General features: G+C 40.3%; 1 protein-coding gene across 5 annotated transcripts in view; it reads left to right on the forward strand.

Annotated features, from left to right (window-relative positions):
- Window positions 1-16162, forward strand: part of orc1 (origin recognition complex, subunit 1) — a 37181-nt gene that overhangs the window by 11789 nt on the left and 9230 nt on the right. For 4 of the 5 annotated variants that reach the window (XM_055005385.1, XM_055005389.1, XM_055005392.1 and 1 more), the window contains 6 exons: window positions 5735-5987; window positions 6060-6169; window positions 7667-7768; window positions 8404-8575; window positions 11505-11612; window positions 13134-13283. In XM_055005385.1, the coding sequence (XP_054861360.1) occupies window positions 5735-5987; window positions 6060-6169; window positions 7667-7768; window positions 8404-8575; window positions 11505-11612; window positions 13134-13283 (895 nt within the window). The remainder of the gene's footprint in view (window positions 1-5734; window positions 5988-6059; window positions 6170-7666; window positions 7769-8403; window positions 8576-11504; window positions 11613-13133; window positions 13284-16162) is intronic. The other variant, XM_055005388.1, reaches the window with a different exon arrangement.

Below are 16162 nucleotides of genomic sequence, written 5' to 3' on the forward strand. Positions count from 1 at the left end.
TTTAGTTTACGTGCTCTACCCATCATCTATGATTGGCTAGATTAGTGATCATTCTTGATGATGATACAGACTATTTACTCAGGTTCCTCCCAAAAATTTATTTATTGCACTAAAAATTAACTAGTTGACTTACAGTGAGTTATTTTAACAGCTGATTATTATTGATTGTCTTTTCTTATATTATTATTGTTGTAGTTCTATATTTCTAATTTTGGGCTGGTCAGGATTTACTACTTTTTCCAGTATTATATGAATGCAAATTGCAATTGTTTGGGTTTTAAACTGTTGAATGGACAAAAGAACCCTGATTTACGACTTTCTACTGTTTGCTTATTTATATTAGTATCCACCGATTAATCATTACTAAAAACAATCAACAGTTGCAGCTCTTGTGGAAAGGCATTTTCAGTTTGATAGCCTGTTAGTGTGCAGGTAAACGTGATGCACATAAATACTACTATAGACATTTTCTTACTTAGAAGTATTTAGTCCAGGGGATGTCAAGCAATGGTAATTATCAAAAGGTATAAGTAGCTTAGTTTTAACATTTTAAAATGTATCTAAACTACAACAATCATAAAACCAGACATTTTATGCCGCGTTTTGGTGGTTATTAGTGTTGAAGACAGAAAATGTGACATTTATATACTGAACTCTGCACATATTTTGAGCATCAAATGGAAGCAGAGAAAACGCAGCATCCACAAAATGTGTTCTTGTATTACACTAATTTAAATCTGTAGGTTGTAGTCATTTTGGCCCAGTACCAGAAAAAAAACACTGTCCATTGGGGGCCAATTGTCACCGATGTCAGAGTTCAACTAAACTTTGTCCTTTAGTAACTTAACAAGTGACATCTGGTATTTTTTGTTTTATTAATCTGCCATAAATTATCTCTCGGTTCTCCAGATGTATATAAGGATGCATAAACCGAAGCAAATCAAGTAAGGCCATGTAGAACCAGAAAATGTCTGAAGAAATTTTTAGTGTGCCCGTGCAGCTTCTGCCGGTTGATATGTCCTGCTATTATGCATTTTATTTGAACAGCCAACATATGCCACAAACCCTGATCCTTTCCCCCTAACATCTGAGATTTTACTTTCAAAGTGTAGCGTACTTAACAGAATTCTTGTGACTCATTTTAAACATCAATGTTTTTCTTGATGTTTACTATGTAATTGAGATTACAAATAATAAACAAAGAAAACTTTATCATCAAGGCGAGAATAAAGCTGCTCACTAGGCTCTGTAACTGGGTATGCACTCTTATTTTGAAAGTGAACCCAAACATACAGATGGCTTGTCCATCAATACGTGTGAGAAAGAGATAGAAAGAGGTATTTTTTGATGAGCTCCTTTGACATCAGGGAGATTTTGTTTTTTTCAGTCCATCACAAGAGGTAGCCATGAGGTGGTTTATTTATTTTGAAATGCTGTTAGCATTTTTTCAGCTAACTTGCTGCTTTTAATTTGAAATGCACACACAATTAAACTTAAAAAACCAACAACATGCAGCTGAGTAGATCCTCAAACCATTGTTAACTGGGAGAGACTCTTTTTTGTTTTTATTGAAAATTATGGCACATCAAAGACAGAATTGTCATTTCATAAAATGAAAAGTGGCAGATAAATGTCATAGTTGTTTTGTGCATCACACAAAAGAAATGAGAGTCATAGTTTTTTTTAACGTAGTTTATACAAGGTGAACAAACCTACATAAAAAAGAATACATAGAAAACAAATAAATGAATGAATAAAAGAAATATATTTAAAGAAAAAACACAAATATAAAATGAAAAAAAGGCGAGGGGGCAGGAGGGGGTGTCTATCAATCACATGAAATTTACTATAGAACTTAGAGGGGTCAGCTCTCAAAGAACATCTGATCTTTGCTGTTTTTAAGAAAGACGTAACATCCCTGAGCCATTGAGTACTGGAAGGAGCCTTTGTGGATTTCAAATGAAGGAGAAGGTGCCGTCTTGCCAATAATGAAGTGAAAACAACAACATCCAATTGGTTAGAACTGTATCTGTTGTAATCAAATAGGGCAATATGGGGAGAAGCATTTACAGTGACTGAAAGCACTTTGGAAATAATGTTGAAGTACTTCTGCCAAGATGAAAAGATCATTGGGCATGAATAGACCATGTGAATCAGGGTGCAGGGAGAAGTCTGACATTTATCACAGCTATCTTTCACGGTGGGATAGATTTGTATCAGGCGTGCCTTAGAAAAGTGAATTCTATACAACACCTTGAACTGAATAAGCATAAGACAAGCACAGATAGAGCTAATAGGAATTTTATTAAGGGTGACATCCCACCAATTGTCGTATAAAGTAAGCCCCAAGTCACCCATCCAGGCAGTCTTAACTTTAATGGTAGATGAGTTGTCACAAGACAAGAGTTTATTATAAATTTTTGAGATGAATGACTTTTTTAAGGGGTCAGAAGAGAGAAACTCATCCCATAATTGATCTGAACCAATAAATACTCTGTGGCTGATGGACATCGGTCTGGGACATGTTAGAACATATTAGAACATGTTAGAATATATTACAGCATGTTAGAACGTATTAGATCATATTAGAACATGTTGGAACATGTTGCAGCATGTTAGAACATATTACAACGTTTGAACATAATATAGCATGTTAGAACAGAGTAGAACATATTAAAACATATTAGAACATGTTAGAACACGTTAGAACACATATTGAAACTTTGTTCATATCATTAGCATCAGTTGCGTTGCTTGCCATAGAGTTGCTGTTGGTTATGTCCTGCTGAAAAGCACTCAATAATATTATACATTTGTGATGGAGGCAGTTATGGTTGTGTCAATCAACCAATCGCCTGTCAGTCAGTGGTTGCTATGGTGATTCCCACCTATTCAGTGGAGGAGGGCATGCAGAGCGAGGGGAAGACAGGGAGACTAAGGATTAGCCTCTTGAACAAACAGTCACAGCTCAAAAATTATAAGTAATAATGAAAAAATTCTTTCACTGTGTGAAGCACAATCTTGGTTTGAACAGGCTGATGTATTTTCATGTATGTACTGTGTATGATCCAGATTTGGTGGCAGGTTAGAGAGACTCACTATTTCTGATTCTCACTTAGCACTTAAGTGCTGAGCTGTTTTAGGAGTCATTGAGAGTTTTTGGTTGTTACACTCTGTGCATTGAAGTAAATAAGTCCTATCGGAACGAGAACACAATTAGGTAAAGAGGACAAAAATTCCTACATTTTGTGTATTAATTGTTCATTAAGGGTAAAAATTGTGAGACGAAAACAAAATTAACTGCACTTTTTATTTTTTAATTCTGAGAAGGAAAATTCAGAATTTTACAAAAATTCATAAAACTTAGACTGCCACTGTGTTAAAGCTGTAAAAGATATCAATACACAGATTTAGACAAGTAATATCCAAGACTTTGTGACCCTTTTAAACTTTGAATGATGTTTCTACTGTAAAGTATGCCAGAGCTACAGGATTGCAAAGATTGCTGGGTTTTGGCGGTTGGCTGGCAAACTCAACATTCATTTCAATGGGGATTTTTAATGCAATTTTTTACAAATTCTGAAAAGAAAGGAAAAAAAACCTAGGACTAAGTGCTACCAAAAGACATAGCACACCATTTCTGATCGAACCGCATGTTTTGATATATAATTTGTATAGGTTTTCTCAAAGCTGCAGTACGAGTCAGGTGCCGAAAATCGTGTCAGAAGAATCTATAATAACAACGAGCCCGAATAATAACAATGAGTGTGCTTCAATGCTGATAGAATAGAATAGAATAGAATAGAAATACTTTATTGATCCCCAGAGGAAATTCTCTTGTTCCAGTAGCAAGTGCAACATGTCAAGTAATGCAGCAAGGGAAAGAACAACAGATAACTGTAAAAACAAAGAAAGCAGAGAGAGCTGAGAGCCCTTTTATAGGGGCTTTTGACCGGGGTGGAGCCCGTTCGGAGTCGGAGCCGGTGCCCGACTTAGCGCCGGTTTTTTGTCTTTCCACCACCGGAGCTGCGGCTCCGGGCTCCAAAAACTGGGGCTTTTTCGGGCACCAACTCGTTGCTGGGCCAGACTTGGCCAGAGTTGAGAGCCGAGCATGTCACGGGCAGGGGGCAGGGTGACATCTAAAAACATCTAAAAAGATAAACATAGATATGATCATCAACTTATTGCGCGTGTTTAACCGCTAAGTAGTCAATGCAAGCATAGTCGAAGCTAAGTAGCTAAGCTAACGGTAGCACGTTTACTGTTAAGTATCCAAACGTCTTTGATAATTACCTTTCTTCTCAAACCTGATCGCCGGGCATTGGAACGGCGACGCCGATGGGTAACCCCTAACAGAAGGTTTTGCTGTTCAACGATGGCGAGACACACTAGCAAAGTCATGTACACCACTCCAATGAAGTCCTCCATTGTTGTTGTGTGGGTTTCCGTACGGCACAAACGCTGTTGAATGGCTACGTACGCAGGGACGTACACACGTTTTGTGGTGGCGCAATGACGCAGCTCAAACTTTGCTCCTTCCGAATGGAAACACAAACCGGTTCTGGGGCGGCACGAGATTTGAACCAAAAAAGCACTGGCTCTCAACTTTGAACCAACCTAGCACCTGGTGCTCTTTGGTCGAAAGCCCCTAATAGTGTCCTCACCTTGAAACCAGTGATTTCCTTCTTACCAGCCCACACCTCTTTTGAGTTGTTCTGCTGGAGCTTGGCCTCCAGCTTCTACTGTAGGAGTCCCTGCACTGCTTCAGCTTCACCTTAAGGTCGTGCAGTACCCTCTTCAACTCCTCTTTGTCTCCGACCCTGAGGGCTATCTTCTTGTGGGTCAGAAGTATCTTCAGTTCACTGCTAATCCAGGGTTTGTTGTACGGGAAGCAGCATATAGTCTGGGCTGGCAAGTTGGAGTGTTCACAGAATTTGATGTATTCTGTGACGCAGTCATTATTAGTTCTCCCGATGTTGTTGACAAATCACATCCCAGTCAGTAGAGTCAATGCAGCCCTGCAGTGCTACATCCACCCCCTCCTTCTGAGGGGATGGATGACATTGTATGCACTGACATTGTATGCATCGGTCTATTGTCTCTTGTGGGGCAGTCAACTTACTCGGGAAACTTTGGTAATGTTTTATCCAGCGTGACAAGATTGAAATCCCCAGTTATGAGTATTAAGGCATTTGACTGTTGATCCTGAAGTTTTGCCACAGTGGAGTGAATAGTGTCACATGCCACATCCACATCAGTTGATGGGGGAATGTATGCAGCAGCAGCAATAGCAGAGGTGAATAGCTTCTCCCTGAATTTCATGCCTTGGTGCCAGGTAGTGGCAGTGGTCATATCCCCAAGAGAACCAAAAGAAAACTTGTGTAAAACATAGTTGTTGTGACAGGGGTGACAAAAACGTAGAGACACAGCAAGTACAAGGATGTAAACAAAAATCGAAAAGACTGCACCTGGCTGTTGCTCAGCATGGCGCCTACCAACAACCAATGTTGTCGAATGAACTGAAGCACACTAATGATAAATCAAACTCGGAGGACATTTACTGGAAATTTGTGCTTTTACTGTGATTCTATGAATATATTTTATTAAATCTCTCTTTTTCATGTTTCTTTGAGTTGTTGTGTCTTGGCTTTGTTCGAATTAATCAAAAACATTAACTGTGAAAAATGACTCGTATATCGTCACAGTATTTCAGCTTTGCTGTCTGTTTGATCAGGAATCTTTTGGACAACCAGCAGGACTTGAACTCAGATGGAGAGGATGAGGATGAGTTTGTTCCATCCCAGAAAGAGCTAAACGGGTGCAGTGAGGAGGATGAAGATGATGGGGAAGAGGAGGCAGGGCTGGATAGTGAAGAAGAGATTTTAGTGAAAAAAGGCAGAGGCACTACAGCTGTGTTTCGCACTCCTCGTTCAAAACAGAAGACCCACTCTTTGACCAGAACGCCACGAAAGAATCCCAACAAAAAGGTTTGAATCCAAACAGAGATAGACAGCTGGATGTCTGGTCATCATTTACTCACCATGTTACTTCTGTTTCAGCAGATCATGCCTGGCACGCCACGAACCCCTCATCAAGCCACACCCAGCATCCCCTGCAGGTCACTACCGACTAGACAGCCTGCTAATATCCTGGAGGAGGCCAGAGCCAGGTGAGTCCATTTCGAACCCAACAGTCCCTGACCCCTTATTCTTATCTATGAAGGCCACATTAACATCAGAGCTGCTGAACTTACCACATGGTGCTGATGATGCTTTTAAATGAACTTGGCTATGTATGAAGTGTTTGCCACAATAACAGACTTAATTTGATTTCAGATATTTATGCATTTTCAAAGCTATTATCTCTTGTTGAAAATAAGTGGAAGACTAACACCAGTTTGTGGCCATATCATGCTTTCCAACAAGATAATTTGGCCCCCTGACCTAGGCCAAAATTTCGCATTCTTGTATATAAACAACTTGATTTTGGCTTTTTTATTAATGTCCTGTAGCATAAAATGTCAGTGCAAGGTGTGTGTTAAACCCAAACAACAAGACTTTGGTACAATTAATACTGCCTGCTCTCAGTGTTACAGAAAAACACAAAGAAATATTAGCATACTCTGCTCTAAATCTGTCAGCCTTACTTTCCACTGGTAAAGATTAGATTTGACATGTCATTTTACCATTAGCAAGTAAAGAAAAAACAAACAATGAGCAATGTGAAAAATAAAACATGCTAACAAATACTAAAAAAAAAACCAAAAAAACCCCACAATTTGTTGCTATTTTCTGGTTTGTGTCAGCTATCAGTTATTCAGTTTTAAATATTGCCAGATGAATTTTACCATTTAAAAAAATGTAACATTTTATAGTAAGCTTTTTTGAATTTGATACCAGCAACAATATACAAAAAAAACATTTAATCAATTGTCTAACTCTTCTTTGGGTTCAAAGAATAAAATGTATGAATGATGAATTTTGTGTGCTGTTAAAAAATAATAATGTGCCATTTATAATAGTTAAAAAAAATGTATCTAGCGCTTTTCTGAATAAAGTTATAAAGTACTTAATAGGAGGAACAAATAACTGAAAACGCCAATTAAAGACAAAATAAAAACATAGAGATCAAAAGACAGAGGTAGAAAAATACTGATATACCAAATAGAAACAATCAAAAGGGGATAACAAAGTACAACTTAGCCACTACCTTCGGAGTGTTGTGGGTCACTCTAGTTATGTTCCATTTGCATTCCAGTTTTCTGCACTCTTCTTTCAGTGATTGACTATTATCACTGTGTGTTGGAGCGTGGTAGACTTTAACTTTCTGATCTTCAGGAGGTGTCGTAATAGGAAAAGATCAACTAGGTAGCACACCACTGAATTTGGCTGGAGTCAGCAGTAAAACTGCCCTACCGTTTGATAGAATGGGTATTACAACGAAGAGGGAATAACTTTGCTGCCCAAAACGAAGACGCCCACCAACTCCTGGCAGACATGAGAAGCACGTACCAAATGAACATGACCTCTGAAAACTAACAAAGGACAATACATTTAACTTTGAACTTCTCAAGGTTTTATTGTGTTGTGCAGGTAGATAATCTGCAGAATTAACTGAACTTTAAACACTCATTAAAGTGCATATTTATCATTATGTTTTTCTTTAGGCTTCATGTGTCCTCGGTGCCAGAGTCTCTGCCATGCAGGGAGCAGGAATTTCAGGACATCTACAGCTTTGTGGAGAGCAAGATCATCGATGGCACAGGAGGGTGAGATTCAGATCAAAACTAAAGCTTTTAGCTGTCTACTGGCTCCCAACTGAATGGATAATTTAGGTTTCAGGTTCCATAGGTGTCAGGGCTCTAGGTTTTTAAAAATAGGTCTTGTTCAGGAGAAATGGTTTAGACCCGTGGTCCTCAACCACTGGGCCATGGACCGTTACTGGGCCATGGGTCATTTGGTACCAGGTCGCACAGAAAGAATATATATGTTGTATTTTTAAATTTTACTTCTAGGGCAGTCTGGAGGTCATTTTATTTTGAAAAATGACCTCCATCTGTGCTTGTTTTCCGCACTTGACTCTGTCAGCTCTCATGCCCTGCCGGTAAATGAAACAATCTAACCCCTGCCAGAATTAATAGAAAGCAAACATCTCTGGAGAGCTTCTTTTAATAGAGGGAGAGACTCAATGCTGAGAAAAAATAATCACACATTTAGCAATGAAAAGTAATTTTATTTGTTTAGGACACTTTTTTGGAACTAAAAATAAAAAAGATTATTATTTGTTATGTGCACGATGACTGGTCTGTAGAAAATTGTCTTCCTTGAAACCTGTCCATGGTGCAAAAAAAGTTGAAGACCACTAGTTTAGACCATCTTGTGTTTTATTGTTGTTGTGTTTCAGTTGCATGTATATCTCAGGTGTGCCTGGAACAGGAAAGACTGCCACAGTCCATGAGGTGATGCGCTGTCTGCAGCATGCAGCGGATGTGGATGAGATCCCAACTTTCCACTTCATTGAGATCAACGGGATGAAGATGACGGACCCTCACCAGGCCTACGTTCAGATCCTGCAGGTGGGAACAGTTCTTTAACAACTCAGCAGACGGTCAGTCAGAAATGTAATACAGAATCTGTTTTTTCACATTTTATTTTTAACACTCCACAGGAATCAAAATCTTTAGCTTTCAAGATATAGGAAATGACTGAGTTGGGTCTAGGGGGAGAACACAAAGGAAAACATTTACCCAGGCAGATAACTTGGATATGTATTTAAAAACAATCTCAGCTTGTTGCCTGAAAGTTATGACAGGAAACCTGCTTTACAAGTTTGGGTTGGGTGTTTAAGAGATGTAACTTTCTTAGGAGGCAGGATCTAATAAGCTGTACCTAGAAGTTCAACACTCATTTTCCTTCTATAACCTGTTGCCCCTTTTTTCAACGCATGTCTTTTATTTTGTGTAAGTACTTTGAGAGCAAGAAACAACTGAGTCAAATTTCTTGCATGTGTTCGCATACTGTGTCAATAACGCAGTTGCTGGAAGTCTTTCCAGTAGAATTAATGGAAATGTTGGAATCAGCGTGTTTGTGTTTGATCCACACCATGAATTAAACATCCAGATATTCTGCCACCTGCTCTATCTGTCCCTTGTGAGTCCACGGAATTAATAGAAATACAGTAGTAAAGTTTACCTTCTGTGGGATGTTGATTTTTTGTTTGTTTGATGGAGCTGCACTGCAGGGTTTTGTTTTGTTTTGTTTTTTGCTACGGTTTGCTGTACACATCCTGGAGGTGTGTCTGTGTAGTGGGCTCAGAGTCAACTGATGTCCATTTTCTCCTCTGACTTTAGAGAAAAAAACGCATCTGTAACTGTTTCTTTAAAATTACAGTAACGGATAATGTTCAAAGCTGTACTTGTTGGCAAGCAATTCTTTATTGTTGCATCCAACAATGCAATCGTTCATCTGAAGACGTTTTTATGAATCTTAGTCTGGTATTCTCTGTTTTTAAGCTGTTGTTTTTGTTCTCCACCTGCTTCTGATGGTCATATCTGCCGCTATTGCCACTAAATGTTCCACCGACTTCACAGCTGTGTCTTTCTTGTGTTTACTGGTGAGCAGGTATGTACAGTGGCTTTTTTGCTCTTTTCACTCAAAACAGCTGCTTACTGCAAATAAAAATGAGGCTAGGAGAGCACTGAGATGGAGTCAGATAGTGAGGTTATCGGTTGTAGCTGAACAGCAGTCCAAGTAGCTGAGAATCACTACAATTCTAGAATTTCAATTAGGAGACGCTTTTATCCAAAGCGTCGTACATCTGAGAGTAGATACAACACAAGCAAGGAAAGAAAACAACCTGGGTAAGTGCCATAAAACACGTTCAAGTGTGGCAATAGAACCATGGTGTCTACAGTATGTACAGACATGATAGGATTTTTTTTTTTTGCAATCTGTCAAGTGCAAAGGTGTTCAGTGAAGAGCTGAGTTTTTAGTCTTTTCTTAAAGACTGAGGGGTTCTGCAGCTCAAACAGAGTTTGGTAACTCGTTCCACCACAGAGGAGAAGAGTCCAACTATCAACCGCCCCTGTTGCGGTGGTTGTATCAGGCACCTTTTTTGGCTGAGTGTAGTGAGCAGGAGGAAGTGTAGACCTGAATGAGAGGGTTCAGATAGGGGGGAACTGTTTTCATTGTCATTTTGAATGCAAGCTTCAGAGTTTTGCATTTTATACAGGCAGCAACTGGAAGCCAATGAAGCAACTTGAACCAGTGGGGTGATGTGTTGATTTAGGCTGGTTGAAAACCAAACGTGCTGCTGCGTTCTGGATTACTTGCAGCGGTTAGACCGTACATGCGGAGAGGCCTGCCTGTAAGGAGTTGCAATAGTTGATCTTTGATATTATGAGAGCCTACACCAGGAGTTGTGCTGCATGTTCAGACAGGAAGGCTCTGACCTTCCTGATGTTGTAGAGGACGAATCGACATGGCCAAGCAACAGAGGCCACATGAGCCTTGAGGGTTATTTGCTCATCGATCATAACACCCAAGTGTGTGGCAGACTCTGTGGGTTTGACTTGATTCAAGCTGGATGTTGATTTGTTGTGGTATAGAGGGGCTGGCTGGGATTCAATTCAGTTTCATTTGTATAGCACCAATTACAATTCAAATCATTTCAAAGTGCTTTACAGAAACCATGTGCCTGAATCCCCAGAGCAAGCCCTAAAGCAACAGTGGCAAGAAAAAAATTCCCTTTTAACAGGAAGAAACCTTGAGCAGAACCCGACTCGTTGTATGGGGGGACCCATCTGCAGCTGGCCAGCAGGTTGAGAGGGACAGAAGAGGCTGAGGAGGGTGGGGGACAAGAAAACATAGAACACACACTGGGATACATGCATGATAAGAGTAACATTGATGATATATACAAAGTGCAAGCCATGACAAGGAGCTCAGTATTGGAGAGGTTGAGTTGAAGGTGTCATTTTTCATCCGTGACGAGATATCTGCAAGTCATGATGAGATCCAGACAGAGACAGTGTGGCTGTTTGGGGGGAACAACAGGAAGAGCTGGGTTTCATCAGCATTGCAATGGTATGAGAAGCCATGGGAGTGGATTATTGCACCAAGTGAGGTTGTGTATATTGAGAAGAGGAGGGGACTGAGCACCGAGGAACTTCTGCGGATATGCTGTGCAGTTCAGACACTTCTCCCCTCCAAATCATTCTGAGGTATCTCCCTGAGAGGTAGGACATGAACCAGTGGAGGGCTGATCAAGTTTGCTCAAGTATTTTAGACAGGAAGGACAGAAGTGAAACTGGTCTGTAGTTTTCAACCTGGGCTCACTATAAAGGTCAGTACAACCAGTCAGAGCTGCAGATTCAGCTTATCATTCCGCCACACTTTTTGCACAATGTCATTTCATACATTGTTAATTAAAAAAATGTATGAGTTACCCCCTTGTTCAATTGACATGTTAGCGGTTGCACTGACTGACTGCTCTCATCTTTGCAGAATCTGACAGGTCAGAAAGCCACTCCTGACCATGCAGCAGCACTGCTGGACAAAAGATTCAACAACCCAGCACCCAGGAAGCAGACCACTGTGCTGCTCGTGGACGAAGTGAGAGCTCCTATATATTTACCATAATGTCCTTTTATGGGAATTTACTAAAAACACTGAAATATTTCCCCTGACAGAAACAGAATGGGGGGAAAAAAGTATGTGTCTAGGAGTGATTGCATTCAACAGTTCACCAAACTGATCAGAAGGAAAGCGGCTGGCTAGCTAGCTGGCTGACTGGCTAGCTAGCGGGCTGGCTGACTGGCTAGCTAGCGGGCTGGCTGGCTGGCTAGCTGGCTGGCTGGCTGGCTGGCTGGCTGGCTGGCTGGCTGGCTGGCTGACTGGCTGGCTGACTGGCTGGCTGGCTGGCTGGCTGGCTGGCTGGCTGGCTGGCTGGCTGGCTGGCTGGCTGGCTGGCTGGCTGGCTAGCTGGCTGGCTGGCTGGCTGGCTGGCTAGCTGGCTGGCTGGCTGGCTGGCTGGCTAGCTAGCTGGCTGGCTGGCTGGCTGGCTAGCTGGCTGACCGACTGACACTTCACAGCCATGAACACACTGTAGTTTGTGGACTAGATCCCAAATACACCATCCAGAGCTCAAAACAAACATTAAAACAATTAAACTGAAAGTAAATGCGCTACTTCCTCCCCCTTTTTTTTTACATGTTCAAATAGATGGATGGCTAGCATTTTTCTCCCTGTGGATGAATAGAAAGCACAAGTAAAGGCTTAAAACGACTTATACAAGATACAGGGTTTACAGGGACCCTTTCAGGACTCAGGTGACAGACACAAAGGCATTGATTGACAGTTAACACACTGCTGGCTAGATTTCTTAGGACTTCAGAGGATGTTACTAACTTGTGCTTGGTATTGCTACTGGAACAGAGCTCTTGCTCCAAGTATTCCATTCTATGAAAGGCATTTATGATTAAAAAAAACTTTGAATGAGAACAGGTACTTACTTCTTTTAAATGATTCATCCAACTGTTGCCCTAAAATTGTTGGACCCTCAGGGGCCATTATTGGTTGCACAAACGTTTAACAGAAGTCCTACACTTATGATAATAGAATATGCGCTGCTGTCAGTTGTGGTTGTCACAGTGCACTGATAGTGGAGTCTGTCCCAACAATATGCAAAAAAACTGATGTAGCTAACCATTATGGATGCAGTATTCTGTAAATTTGTGATTTTCTTTTTTTTTTTTACAGTATTAAGCTTTTTTCTTTCATACTACACTTACTATGGCTAGTAGAGTCTTTTATGTCTGCGTATTTTGCAATCAGATAGACCTGACGCTAATCTTTCACTTTAAAACTGCAAAATATTTATTCATAAGCGTTTCTTTTAAATTTGTTATGTGGTGAGGGCCTGCATTGAAGAACGTTGGTGAAGTGATGTAAGGAGGTGAAAAAAAGCAGTAAGAGCTTTATAAATAAAGAAAACCCAGTGTCTGTTACACCTTACAGAGAGTGAGGGTTATCCAACTTGAACATACAGCTCACAGTCTTTATTAAGGCCTTTTGCAATTACGAGCCGTGACAGCACAGTAATGGCCCGGTTCTTTGTGTTTCTCATTCCTGCAGTTAGACCTGTTGTGGACGAGGAAGCAGAACGTGATGTACAACCTCTTTGACTGGCCAACACAGCGCCACGCTCGTCTGGTGGTACTGACTATTGCCAACACCATGGACCTGCCGGAGAGGATCATGATCAACAGAGTGGCTAGCAGACTGGTGAGAATTTTTATATCAACACTGTGTTCTGGCCCAGTAAAAAAAAAAAAAAAAAACATCTCAGTTTACGCTAACTGTTGTTCTGTCATTCATCCAAATCATTGTTTCTCACAGAGAAGTGCATGATTCATTCAGAAACTTCTTTTAATTATGGCACCATCCTGTAATGGTGCACACTTTTTTATGGATGGCTGTAGCTTGACTGATATCAAAACTCAAGGCCTGTAAAGAACAGAGTAATTGTAATTCTAAGTATCTGACTTAGAGTCTATAATGTCACTGCAGGCAGTTTTTAGTTGCTTTTTTTAAAGCTATGTGTTTGCTGTACACAGCTTTTGAAGAGTTTTTCTTTATTTTACACAGATTTAGATAGGTATTTTTTTAACCTTAATTCATAAATTACTTGAAAATCATCTATTTATGTGTACATAAATGTTACCCCTTTACATAGACCACCCTCCTCACCTCCCCAGCTCTTTCAGCTCTGTGCCAAAAATTCCTCTGTACCCAAAATGTGTGTACATATGCCAGCAAATAACTGAAAGTACATGAAAATGCATACTTATTTCAACCTGCTGTATTTCCTATTTGTATATATACAGTGTATTTGTGGTATTTTTTGGATAGTTGTGGTCACAGTTTTGCTTTGATATTAAATGAATTTCTTCCACGGAAGTGTAAACTCAATATGAGCCCGAGACGCATGAAAGACGCCTTAATGGGAAATACAATGAAAAAAAACTTGAATTAGTGCTTAGGGACCTATCACTCTGGCAAAGTATTAATTTCAGGTGTCTCGTATGTTTCATTTCCAGACCTCCAAAAGGTTTGTCAAGCCTGCTGTAGGGTTCAGTATTTGTTACAAAATGCTTGAGTGATATGAGCAAAAATTTCTGAGAATTTCCAAGTCAGTCCAGAAATACAATGTCACTGACAGTGATTATTTATCAGCTTGAGAAGCATAAGATTCAGACTTTACTAGAAGCTCTATTTTGTCAGCTTTGCCTTTTCTGTTGTCTGTCCTTACTGCTGCTAGAGACAGTGTAACTCTTTGAGCCTGTTTAGAGTAAGTCTCACTTTGCCAGTCCATTTTGTAGAACATAGTGTTCTGACTGTACCACAGTATGATTCTACTATAGGGGAAAATGGACACTTTGGCTTGCCTGTGTATCTTTAAACCAATCACAGCTGTTGTGGGTGGCTCTACTTGAAGGATACGGCTTTCATTCAAAATGGCAATGTGTGGAATTTTAGTGGTTTAACATCTGCATGCAGGGTGACATGTTGTTGTTTCCTGTGGCGAAACAACAACATGTCACCCATGTCATAACAAACATACAGTGGAAAAGGGGAGAACGGCGACTGAAATGATTGGCCAATGGCCGACTGATACCCACCACCTACATCCAATGAGTCAGGCTTGCAAAGGTGTGCATACTTTTACCCCTTTCAGACATACACTGTGTTCCATTATTCTGATGGCAACTAAACTGGTCAGCTGCATGTGTGAATGCGCACCCTAGTCGCTGATCTGTAGGTCAGACCTTGTAACATTTCCATGTCACTTACATTACGGCACGAGTGTGAACTGAGCCTTCACATTAATGGACAGATATGCACAAGCAGCAGTACTTTGAGATGTGTGACAGCGGCAGATGGGTCCCCCCCATATAAACAGCCAGGTTCTGCTCAAGATTTCTTCCCGTTAAAAGGACGTTTTTTTCTTGCCACTGTCACCCTACGGCTTCCTCTGGGGGTTCAGGCATATGGGTTCTGTAAAGTGTCTTGAGACAATTTGAATTATAATTGGCGCTATATAAATAAAATCAAATTGAACTGAAGTGATGTAGGGGAAGGTTTCTTCTACATTTCAGCATTAATATTCGTGCGAGAACATCACGGAAACAGTTAATACACAGTTTGTGTGTATCCGTCAGTGCGTCTCCAAAGAGAGCGGTTGCACACATTTGTACACTGAGCAGCGCCTGTAACTTAATTAAATTTGCATAGTTAGAAACTGTTGTTGAGCAGATTAGTCTAGACCAGGATTTAACAGCAGGTCTGCATGTCTTCACATCAGACAGGTCAGCTGTCTCAAACAGAATGACAGTTTAGCTTCCAGCTGTTTAGGACTATTTCTTCATAGTTTTTTACATTTGTACAGAATCAGTGTCAGAGCAACTGTAATAACTTAATGATTCAGGTTGAACTGTAAATGATCAATTCTGAGAAAGAGCCGCTGAGAATCTAACATCAGCTGTGAACTTTTATTCACCTCAAACAGGTGAACTGTCACACTGAGTTATAGTTTATCAGCTGCAGTTTAATATTTTGTCACATTGCTGCCATCCTCAGGTCGAACCCAGAACTTTCAGTTTCACTGTTTAAGAAGTCATAAATTAACTGGGCTGTTAATTATTTGAATGCCTTGATCAGCTGCTATTTGTTTAGTTTTGGTCTGTTATTGTGTTATTATGTTTCATACATCACTTGGTGTATTGACTAGTCTCATATGAATGACAAACATTGTGTATCCCGGCGCTCTCCAGCAATATGGGTCTTCTGTGTGAATGCAGCAGTGAGGAACACTAAAGGATAAGTGACCCATGTGTACAAGGGGCTGGAATAGGCGGATTGAATAATTCACCAGTGTTCTATCTTGCATGTCTGGAAGCTGCTGAAGTATGTGAGCTTGTATTTGTGAATTTAAGGCTACTGGGTTATTTCATGTCAGGGCCCTTGTGCTTGACCATCTCTGATTTGCATGAAACTTTTTTGACATATTAAAAACATTTCAGGATCTTTTTTTTTTTTTTTTTTTTTTAAACTGCCCACCAGCCCACTTTTGGCACATTTATTGCCTGCTGAAATTTGAGGTA

The sequence above is a fragment of the Amphiprion ocellaris genome, chromosome 2 (assembly GCF_022539595.1).
Source record: "Amphiprion ocellaris isolate individual 3 ecotype Okinawa chromosome 2, ASM2253959v1, whole genome shotgun sequence".
In the NCBI taxonomy this organism is placed as follows: Eukaryota; Metazoa; Chordata; class Actinopteri; family Pomacentridae; genus Amphiprion; species Amphiprion ocellaris.